Here is a 12392-nt window from a genome sequence, read left to right on the forward strand (position 1 = left end):
ACTACGGATATTGCAGCTAATGTTAGATGGATCTTGGCTGAAAGCAGGAAATACCAGAGGAATGTCTATCTGTGTTTCATTGACTATGCAAAGGTGTTTGACTGTGTTGACCACAACAAATTGTGGCTAACTCTGAGAAGAATGGGGATCCCAGAACACTTGGTCATGCTTATGCAAAACTTATACTTGGAGGAGGAAGCAGTCGTCAAAACAGGCCAAGGGAACACTGCATGGTTCAAATTTGGGAAGGGTCTATGCTAGGGATGTGTTCTATCTCCAAAACTTTTCAATTTCAATTTATATATAGAACTATGGTGTTAAGAGAAGAGTATTGAATATACCATGGACTCCTAAGAGAATGAACAAGTTCGTCCTCGAGAGAGTTAAACCAGGTTGCTCCTGCGAGGCAAGGATTCTGAAGCTTTGTCTGATATTCTTTGGACATGTTGCAAGGATGGACCAGTCTTAGGAAAGGGACGTCATGCTTAGGAGGGTGGAGTGACAGAGCAGGAGAGGAAGACCCTCTATGAGATGGATTGATTTAGTCACGGTGGTAATTGACAATAAGATTAGCAAAGGATAGAACAGGGTTTAGGGCTGTTGTACATAGGGTCACTAGGAGTTGCAGGCGATTTGATGGCACATAAGAACAACAGCAAAAGAATTTTTATTATTTTCTTTGAAAGCCTCACAGAAAGCCCATATTTTTAGCAACATTGTGCTCATGCTGATAGAAAGTTCCACCATACCTCTCAACTTTTTCTCCACTCTCATTAGAATTTCTCTTAATATCCACAATTACACCAAAAGACTCTTCAAGGAAATCAAGGATCTTAAAAGTAAGTGTACAAAATTTCCTTCAGCGTTAATCAATTACAGAATTTCAAAAACATATCATCATCTTTGTTATTGTAGAGCAGCATTCCCATTCCTTGATAGCAAATTCCGTCTTAGTTACCATAACAGAATATCATAAGTTGGTGGCTTTGAAGAATAAAAATTTATTTTATCACAGCTCAGAAAACTAAAAGTTTGAAGGATATCAGCTCTAGGAAATGATCTATGATTTTCAAACTCCCACTAACTGCTGGCAATCCTTGATTTCCAGGGCTTTACTGAGCTTATAGATGTATTTGCTTCTGTCATCACTTTGTGTCCATCTCCCCCTTGTGTGTCACTTTCTATGTCTACTGTACTAAGTGATCACTCAGAAAGGATTATTTTACTGGGCTAATTGTCAGCACCATGATAGATGGAGAAGAGATTGTGGCTGTTAACAGTTACAGCTTGCTCGGCTACCCAATCAACACTTTTGTCACCAGTAGTCAAGAAATCAAAAGAAAAATTGCATTAGGTAAATCTGCTGTCAGGGACCTTTCCTGAGTACTGAGAAGCAACTATGTCAGTCTGGAGAATAAGGTGCGCCTGATCCAGTCCATGGTCTTGGTTACTGCTATGAATCAGAGAGCTGGATAATGACTAAGGATGATAGAGAAAGAATTGATGCCTTTGAGTTGTGGTGCTGGAGAAGAGTCTTGAACATACTCTGGACCACCAAGAAAATAAGTAAGTCTGTCTTGCAGAAGATAAAACCAAGTTTCTTCTTTGAGGCTAGGATTTTGAAGCTCTGTCTCACATACTTTGGGCATGTGTCCTGGAGGGACTGATAATTGAAGAAGGACATCATGATCGGAAGGGTTAGAGGGTCAGTGCAGGAGAGGAAGACCCCAGACGAGATGGACTGATACAGTGACTAGGGCAATGGGGGTAGGTGTGTTGGAGTCAGTGAGACTGGCTCAGGACAGGCTTCTGAGCTGCTGTACAAAGAGTTGCTAAGAGATGCAGGCGACTTGACGGCACATAACAACAGCAACTGCTGTGGTACGTTTTTATTTAAATATGTTATTATGTTTTTATGTACTGTCAAGCCAGAACTGACTCATAGGTTACCCTACAGTGGGTTTTCATAGGCAATAAATCATAAGGGAGAAGACTGCCAATCTTTCCACCATAGAACTGCTGGACAATTCAAAACGTGTGCCTTTGGGTTGACAGTGCAACTCCTTACCACTAAACCACCAGAGCATTTTCAATTCAAATAAGAAAAGTAAAATCCTATTTTCAAACAGGATCAGATCCACAGGCCAGGATATTTATACATATTTTAGGGGAGTTGTACAATTCAATCTTTAGCAAATATTTTGCTTTTATATATTCATTTCGGGATATCTGAAGATAATAAATTTTGACTAATTATGGTGCAGTAAAGGACAGGGGTCACATCTATTGTTCATAGGGTCATGATGAGTCATACATGACTTGATGGTACCTAATAACAACAATAATGTATATTCTTTAGGGACCTCTTGTGGTCTTGGGGGTAGTGAGTTACACTGGCAACTCAAAGGTGGGCAAATTAGCCAGCTGTTTCCCAGAAGAAATATGGGCAATATCCTCACACAAAATTTATAGCCTCTGAAAACCTACTGAAGGGTCAGCTATGTTTAGGTTCTGACTTGAAGGCAATGATCAGTATTAGTAATACTACTAATTATCTTACTATACAGTAAGAATGTCCCACTAACTCCAAATCCAACTTAAAAAAGAACAACAGAATGCATTTTTTTAAATTTTTTTAAAAAATTTTATTATTTGTGTGTGTGTGTACCGTCAAATCAGATTTGACTGGTACAGGAGGAGATTGTTCCTCCTTCTCCAGCAAAGCATCCGTTGGATTTGAATCGCTCACCTCTGGGATTGCAGTGCAGCTTCTTGCCACTAGGCCACCAGAGCTCACCAGAATGCATTTTAAAACTATTTTTACTTTTATATAAAGGTGGAATGGACACAGGCATTAAGTTGAATTTAAACCCTACACAAAGGTTACAACTTAAACTCAAGCCACTCACTGAGAATTGGATACATCAGAAGGACTTTTCTCCGGTAAATGTCTGGGGGGAACTTGGCATAATATACTTTAGCTTTTTGGGTCTCCTCATCACTCTGAATCAGGATCTTTCCAATTCTTATGGATCTACAGCAGTCTCGTAAACCTTGTTCCATTGCCTCACCTTAAAGCAATAAAAAAGAAAGAGAAAAGAGTTAAACAGAGGTAAAGTGTAAGTCCAAGAACAAGACAAAACTGTTTTCCTGACTATATTAATAATAATTTTTAAAAAGAGTATTGTCCAGAAGAAAGCAATCCTTCTTAAAGTCATTATCTTTTATTTCTGATATAGTCACTTGTTTTATTTAGGGCTAGTCATACAATTAGGTTAAGTACATGAAACTAGGGTAAACTAGATCTTTTGCTGGCTTACAAGATTAGGGTGCCTCCATTATTAAAGAAAATGAAAGTATGATTTATTGAACTTTTTAATATTAGGACCATTTTCATGCTTTTTTAAAAGAAGCCTTTAAATCACCTAAATATTAGTTTCCATTTCATCTGAATATGTGTGTGTATACATATATATATAAATAGTATATAATATAAATATTACACACACACATATATATTTCCTTTGAGTCGAGCACGACTCATAGTGACCCTATGAACAAAAGGCCTGAAGCCCCTTTGCAACTATCGACATTTGTCAAAGTTTACAGAGTTTCCAGAGGCATGCTATTTAGGAAGTCGACACCACCCATGCTTCAACAGTAACAACAAAAAAATTTAAAAAATATATATATATTCATATTTTATAAAAGAAGAGGGCCCAAAAACCAAAGGATCTTCAAGGTGTTATTAGGAGATATTCGTTAACTAAGCGTTGAGCTCAATGGTAGAAGCTTTGTCGGCAAGCAATAAGATAGTAGTATACTGGTTTCCCTAACTAAGATGGAGCATAGTTCATAGAGATTTAAACCGGTAATCCAAACGCCATGCCTTTCTGGCAGTTAGAATTCATCAGGAGCTTCATGGTAGGAAGATTTATAATCTCCTCCCAGGCAATTTTTAACCTTTTAAAACCTGTTGGGGGGTTGGTCAGCTCTGATTTGGTTTTGATTTGACAGCATTGAGAGTTGAGTTACTCAGGATCGAGAATTATAACTCCCTTGATTTCTGCACACAGAACAATTTTGAAAAAAAAAAAATCCTAATTCCTTTAAAGTGTTTTCCAAATATCAGCCATTCTCATCTCCAAGATTTTAGACTATATCAAAATTCTGCCTGTATATTTGCAAAACTAACTTTTATCTCAAATTTATTTTAAAAATATATTTTTAGGAAGCTCTGGTGGCCGAGTGGCAAGAAGCCGCACTGCAATTCCAGAGGTACGCAGTTCGAATCCACCAGATGCTCTACTGGAAAAGGAGGCCCAGTCTCCTCCTGTACCAGTCAGATGTGATTTGACGGTACACACACAAAATAATAAAAAAAGAAAAAAAATATACTTTATACTACTTCTGTAAATATAAAGGCAGCTTTTCTTAAAACAGAAAAGAAAATTATTAAAGTTAAAAACCACCTGGCATATACTATAGATACAGAAATGATTTTTTTTTTTAAAAAACTGTCTTTAAGGAAGAAGCTAAACCTTAAAGATATTATGTTAGTTAAAATCTATCATCACCAACAATTTCTTTGTTATGCAGATTTTAAAAGTTTGAATAACACTGTCTTGAGATTATGCTTAAGAGCTTCCTGCTAGAAATTTTAAAATAAATAAGTAAGGAGCTTAAAACTCCTATTTTATATGACATATCCAACATTAATGTTCATAAACATTAATTCAAAGGCAGGAAAGAAAAAGGAACTTTAAAAAAAAGAGAGAAAGAAATGAATCTCTTTCCAGAGCAGCTTCCTTTGACTTTCTTTAAAAGTTGGCTTGTTCATGAGTGGACATCACTAGGGAAGATGCTCTAGAGTCAATCTCGGCAACATACCAGTATTACTCCAAGGTAACAAGAGAAGAGTGACATTTAAGCTAAAGTAGATTAAAATTATGACAGATATACCTACCTTCTTTCTGTAAACGAGCAGCTATTTCTATATATGATAAAAGATAAAATTGCACACATGCAACCTACCACTTCTCATTATGCTGACCCCGCAGTTTCCTTTCTCAAATTTCACTCCTTCATACTTGTACCCTGTTGATGAAGAATAAAACCAAAGGATTTCTCTTATAACACTGGAATAACCTACTTATTTTACAAGATACCTATAGTTTAAATCCATCAACTAAAAACAGAACACCACAGCAGAAAGCCTTCTCATTTCATCTCTTATTATGAGCCTTAAAAGCAGGAGAAAGGCTGAAGTGGTGACCTATACTTGTTCAACCATGGGTCTCATCCTGAATTTATGTTAATTATAATACAAAAAGGTTATCCCTCAATTTTCACTAAGTAAAAAACTGAAGAGAACAATTTTCTATTACTTACTAATAGAAAAAAAATCAGAACTATAAAACATACTTAGGAATGTCTGGCTACTTTCTTTCTTTTTTTAAAAAATAATTTTAATGAACATTTACAGAGAATTTGGATTTCCATTCATTCATTGCTGCACTTCTCTACCCGCCCAGCCCTCTCCCCCCGCCCCCAGTTCATTCCTCTCTTTCAAAAGAAAAAGAAAGACTCCCTCCCTGGTACACAAGGGTAAAACTTTTACTAATTCTCATAACTTTTGTTGTGTTATATTTTGTTTGTTCGTTTGAGGTCTTATCCTTTCACCTTAGTACTTTAACATGAGCAGCTTTCCCACAAAGGTAAGATGCTAGTAATTCTTAAATCTAATCCCAGTGGATCATCTTGCATGTTGAAGAATATTTATTAACCTTTCATTGGACTTAACAAGCAAGCCATTTAAATAAAACCAACCACATAGTTTTCATTAATAAATATTTCTGAGTTTATTAAAATGTTAAAAGAACACTCCATCTAAACTCATTATTTTGCATATTAATTTCATCAGACTACTTTCTATTTTACCTCAAGTGCATCTCAAAATGCTTATGAGAAAAATATTAGAGTAACCATCCTGGCTACCTGTTGGAGTGGTCACCATGCATTCTTTATATGGCAGTTGATTCAGTCCCTCTTCTACAACAAGTCTGATCTAGAAAATCAAAGAAAGAATAAGTTGAGAACCTACTAAGATTGTCTTGTTAGCTATTAGTCTCATGAGCTGAACACTAGGTTTAATAAGTAGCATGCTAAACAAGATTTTTGTTTTGATAGGGAGTAAGGCCCAATCACTTGTCACATGCAGGGATTCTATCATGTCAGGCTGCTTGCCGGTAATTATTTATTCAAGCCCTTTCAGATACGTATTAAAACACAATATTCAAATAACCCTCCAACTCTCATTAAGTTCATCTAGGCTATATTATAAAAAAAATGTAAAACTTTAAGTGGCAAGAGTCATGATAACATCTGAATAATATACTCCTGGTTATTACTAAACGTGTCCATAGAAAACTGCTTGGCCTTCATTGTTCCAGAACTTTGAAATTGCTAAGGTAGATTATTTTTCATGAAAGACCAATCAAAAAAGAACAAATACATTGCTGTCATGTCAACTCCAAATCATAGAAACCACTTTCCTAGAGAGTTTCCAAGGTTGTAAATCTTTACAGAAGTGGGTGTCTGATATGAAAGGATAATGATATTTCTCCTGTGGAGCTGCTGATAGTTTAGAACCACCAGCCTTACAGTTAGCAGTCAAGTGAAAGAATTATTATCAACTATAATAGAATTCTTGGGCTAAGTGGTGGTTGTTAGGTATTGTCAAGCAAATTATGACTCTTAGTAATCCTATGAATAACAGATCTGAACTTTGCCCTTCACAATCTTTATCAGGCAGGAGACCTTTTTAGTAATCACTGTGTCAATTCATCTGTTCAAAGATCTTCTCTTTCTCTGAACCTCCCCCTATCCCAGCATGATGTCCCTCTACAAGAATTAGTTCCACCTGAGAAAACACCCAAAGTGAGATGAAGTTTCACCATTTTTGTCTCCAAGGAGCACTTCCTTCAAGATAGATTTGTTTATTCTTTTGGCAGTCCATGAAATAATTAATACTCTTCTACACTGTCATAATTCAAAGGCATCAATGCTTATGTGATCTTCCTTATTTATTTTCCAACATTCACATATTTAAGAAGCAATTGAAAAGAACAAGACTTACACCAAGCACACCTTTGTATTTAAATTCACATCCTTTTTATGGAGAACTTTAAGAGTTCCTTGACAGCACGTTGCCCTAATGCAAAACATTTTTTTTATTTTTTGACTGCTGCTATCATGGATGGTGATTGTGATACAAATAAAATGAAATTATTGACACAATATTTTTTTTCTCGATCTATCATAATGTTGTCTATTGGTACAATGATGAGGAATTTTTTTTTTCTTCTTGATGTTGAGATGTAACCCATAGAGAAGACTGTAGCCTTTAATATTCGGCATATAAGTTGTCTTCACTTTCTACAAGCAAGGTTGTGTCAAATGTATAAGTCAGGTCATCAGTAGCTGCAGTGCATAGTTAGCAGCCATGGACCTGTTCCAGTCGATTAACTAGCTTGACAAATCAGGGCTGCTTAAGCTCAAGCAAAAGGACAGACTGGGACACCTTGAGGCAGGTGAGAAACCACTTTCAGAAGGGAACAGGCTTCCTAGTTTGTCATTAAGGTGCTTTTGGGGAAAAAAACCCGCCATCTAGCTTGACCATGCAGGACCCCTTAAGCTCAAGCAGAAAGGAGGACCAGGTCACCTTGAGCAGGTGAGAAGCTACTTTCAGAAGGGAATAAAAGGCTTTCTACTTTGTTATTAAGGTACTTTTGGGGGAAAACGACTGTTAGGTCCAAGGCCCTATGGTCCTCAGGCCAATAAGGGAGCCCAAAGATATAGGTGCTTAAGAAAACATTACTGTATCCTGGGTAATTTTATAGTTACAACAGCCTAATATTCCTAACATCAAAAAAGCAGAAATATACTTCATCCACCATGAAAAAAACAATATAACCCTTTTCCTAAAAAGGAGACCCAATGAATACCCCAGATAGAGAGAACTAGAAGAAATATGTTGATGTAGAATTATGTGATCAGCTACTGAAAAAGATAAAAATGTGGGAAGAAGCAATGAAGTCAATAAGAGAGCAAATACCTCAGAGACAACAGTCCAGAAGAAATATATTGCTGAGGAGCACCTTGAATAGCTATGGAGGAAAATGCACAGGACAGAAGAAAGAATTGGTCAAATAGATAAAGAAGTATAAGAACTTAAAAAATCATCACAAGACAGAGAGAGTACAGCAAACACAGTATTGGAAATAACAGAAAAGCATAAAAATGCAATCTAGAATATGATGACCAAAATGGCAGAACTGTCCAACACACTAGTAGGACAAGAAAGTAGAACAGAAGAGATGTAGCTGGCGGTCAGTGAGCTGAAAGACAAGAGCCTCATTAGAAATATACTAGAAGAAAAATCAGAGATGAAACGCAAAGGAAATGAAGAAAATATTAGAATCATAAGGGATGACAGTAAATGGAATAACAAAAGTATGACTGGAATTCCAGAAAAGGGAAATCACTGCAAAGATTGTCAAAGAAGTACTAGATGAAAACTTTCCAGGTATTTTGAAGAATGGGGAAATCCACATTCAAGAAATACAGAGAATACCAAATAGACTAGACCCCAAAAGAAAAGCATAAAAACATATCATAGTCAAATTCTCCAAATTAAAACATAAGGATAGAATTGAAAAAACAGCATGAGAAAAACAAAGTGTTACCTGTAAAGGCAAACAATTAAATTAAGTTCTGATTTCTCAACAGAAACCATGTGAACAAGAAGGCAATGGGATGCCATTTACAGAAAGTTTAAAGATAACAATTGCCAGCCAAAGATCATATATCAAGCAAAGTTTCCCATCATATATGAAAGGGAAAATACATTCTTTGCAGAAAAGAATGACATTAAGGACTTTGTGAAAACAAGACCAAAATTAAAAGAAATTTGAAGTGACGTTCTTCACATGGAGATGTCAAAGGCAAGTATATGGACCATAGTAACCAGAAACAACAGAAAAAGAAACTCAGCAAAATGGCAAAGGTAAAGCCAGGCTTGATAATACTCATACTTAATGTGAATGGACTAAATTAACTAATTAAGAGAAAAAGAGTAGAAGAATGTAGAAAAAAACAAAGCCCATCAATGTGTTGCCTACAAGAGACACATCTAAAAAAAAGAAAAGAAAGATTCAAAATCAAAGGCTGGAAAAACTATACCGAAAAAATGGCTACCTCAAAAAGCAAGAGTGGCAATACAAATCTCTGATAAAATAGATTTCAGAATGAAAGCCACCATCAAAGACAAGATACATACTAATTAAAGGCACAATAGGTCAAGAAGATACAACCTTAGTCAACATTTATGCACCAAATGATAGACCTGCAAAATACATAAAACAACAGTTAACAGAACTGAAGAAAGAAATAGACAAAACCACAATAGTGGTAGGAGATTTCAACACACCACTCTCACCAAAGGATAGGTCAATTCAAAAGAAACTCAACAAAGGTGCAGAAGATATAAAGTATATAATCAGCCAACTTGTCCTTGTGGATGTATTCAGGATACAGCACCCAAATAAAACTAAATTAACTTTCTTCTGAAGTGCACATGGTACATTCCTCAGAATTAATCACATAGTAGGATACAAAGCAAGCCTCAACAAATTAAAAAAACAATGAAATAATACAAAGTATCTTCTCAGACCACAATGCCATAAAACTAGAAATTAACCACAGGAGAATAGAGCTTACAATACAAAACCACCCATGTGGAAAACTAAATAATTCTCTGCTAAAACATGATTGGGGTATAAAAGAAATAAAGAATGAAATAAAAAGTTCCTTGAAACAAATGATAATGAAAATGCAACTTACTAAAACCTCTGGAACACAGCTAAGGCAGTCCTCAGGGGGCAAGTCATAGCAATAGGCACACAAATAAGAAAGGAAGAAGAATCATCAGTGATCTAACATCATCTTCAGCAAATAGAAATAGATTAACAATCTAATCCTACAGCTTCTAGAAGAAAAGAAATTATAAGAACAGGAGTAGAAATCAATGAGATGGGGAAAAAGGAAAACAAATTAAACCATCAATGAGACCAGGAGCTGGTTTTTCAAAAGGGTCAATAAAATTGACAAACCATAGGTAAACCTAAGAGAAAAAAAAGAGAAGACACAGATAACTTAAGAAATTATAGAGGTTACATCAAAACAGAACCAGATGAAATTAAATCAGTAATATCAGAATACTATGAAAAGTTATACTCTCATAAATTCGAAAACCTAGAGAAAATGGACAAATTCTTTGAAATGCATCCCCTACAGATTGACAAGGACAGATATAGAACAGTTGAACAGGCCCATCACAAAAGAAGAAATTGAAAAGGTAATAAAAAGAAAAGTCCTGGACCAGAAGCCTTCACAAATGAATTCTACCAATAATTCAGAAAGGATCTATCATGAATTCTACTTAATTATTCCAAAAACTGAAAAACATGGAACATTCCTAGCGTCATTCTATAACACAAGTGTACATCTAACACCAAAACCAAGCAAAGATATTTTCAAGAAAGAAAACTACAGACCAGTATCTCTCATGAACGTAGATGCAAAAATCCTAAACAAAATCTTAGCCAATAGAATCCAAAAGTATATATAAAAAATAATTCATCATGACAAAGAGGGATTCATAACAGGTATTCTAGTATGATTCAACATAAGAAAAACAATCAGAAAGCCAAGACCTCCGCATAGTCACCAGGGCTGGTTCGCACCCACCAAACCCAGCTCACCATAAAGGATGACATCGCTGTACTGATGGTCAACAACAGCTCAAGCATGTGGAAGGCTGGCTTTGCAGGTGACCATGCCCCCCAGGCTGTCTGCCCATCCATCGTGGGACGCCCTTGGCACCAGGGTGTGATGGTGGGCATGGACCAGAAGGACTCCTATATGGGTGATGAAGCCCAGAGCAAGAGAGGCAGCCTGACCCACAAGTACCCCACTGAGCACGGCATTGTCACCAACTGGGATGGCACGGAGATCTGGAACCACACCTTCTACAACGAGCTGCATGTGCTGTGGCCCCTGAAGAGCACCATGGGCTGCTGAAGAAGGCCCCCCTGAATACCAAGGCTAACAGGGCGAAGATGACCCAGATCATGTTCGAGACCTACAATACCCCTGCCATGTACATCACCATCCAGGCCTTGCTGTCCCCGTATGCCTCCAGCCAGACCACCAGCATCATGATGGATTCAGGCGACGGGTTCACCCACACTGTGTCCATGTATAAAGGGTATTCCCACCCCCATGCCGTCTTGCATCTGCACCTGGCTGGCTGGGACCTAACAGACTACCTCATGACTATCCTCACTGAGCGAGGCTACAGCTTGACCACCACAGCTGAGTGGGAAATTGTGTGGGCCATCAAGGAGAAACTCTGTTATGTTGCCCTGGACTTCGAGCAGGGGATTGCAACAGCGGCTTCCTTGTCCTCATGGAAAAGAACTACGAGCTGCCCAATGGACAGGTCATCACCATCGGCAATTAGTGTTTCCGCTGGCCCAAGGCACTCTCCTTCTTCCTGAGCACGGAGTCTTGTGGCATCCATGCAACTACCATCATGAAGTGTGATGTTGACGTCCACAAAGACCTCTACACTAAAACAGTGCTGTCCAGCAGGACCGCCAAATTTCAGGACATCACCGATAGGATGCAGAAGGAGATCATAGCACTGGCCCCCAGCACAATGAAGAGCAACATCATTGCTTCGGCTGAGCACAAATACTCCATGTGGATCGGCAGCTCCTTCCTGACCTCCCTATCCATCTTCCAGCAGATGTGGATCAGCAAGCAAGAGTACAAGAAGTCTGGCACCTCCATTGTCTACCGCAAATGCTTCTAGCCAAACTGTTTCGTTGTGTTACACCTTTTCTTTTCTTTTAATTTAGTAAATGAAATCTGTATGACAGGCAAACTTTATTTTTCAGTAAAATTGTCTTAAAGAAATTAAGACATTTCAACAGTGGTATATAAATATTAAGAGCTACTTCTGCAGATAACTGAAATGTAATGTAATTAATTTTTTTCTGAAAATAAAGTGTGCCCTATCATAAAAATAACTAAATTTTAATCCCTTCTAGCTCACACTATCATTCAAATATATGCACCAACTACCGGAGCCAAGGAAGAGGAGATAGAAGATTTTTACCAAATTTTACAATCGGAGATTGATCGAACATGCAACCAATATGCATTGATAATAATGGGTGACTGGAATGCAAAAGTCGGGAACAAAGCGGAAGATTCAGTAGTTGGAAAACATGGACTCGGTGACAGAAATGGAGCTGGAGAGAGAA

At 37.3% G+C, this 12392-nt stretch overlaps 1 protein-coding gene and 1 pseudogene across 1 annotated transcript in view; one reads left to right on the top strand and one right to left on the bottom strand.

Moving 5' to 3' along the window:
• Positions 1-12392, bottom strand: part of LOC102859411 (uracil phosphoribosyltransferase homolog) — an 89227-nt gene that overhangs the window by 27081 nt on the left and 49754 nt on the right. Inside the window, exons 3-5 of the mRNA XM_006901769.1 lie at positions 5998-6067; positions 5035-5097; positions 2910-3071 (exon numbers count right to left, since the gene is read on the bottom strand). Coding sequence (XP_006901831.1) covers positions 2910-3071; positions 5035-5097; positions 5998-6067 — 295 coding nt within the window. The remainder of the gene's footprint in view (positions 1-2909; positions 3072-5034; positions 5098-5997; positions 6068-12392) is intronic.
• On the top strand, positions 9059-11938 carry LOC102865103 (annotated as a pseudogene).

This window comes from Elephantulus edwardii, unplaced genomic scaffold (assembly GCF_000299155.1).
Source record: "Elephantulus edwardii isolate Elephantulus edwardi_28Jun2011 unplaced genomic scaffold, EleEdw1.0 scaffold00343, whole genome shotgun sequence".
NCBI classification, from domain to species: domain Eukaryota; kingdom Metazoa; phylum Chordata; class Mammalia; order Macroscelidea; family Macroscelididae; genus Elephantulus; species Elephantulus edwardii.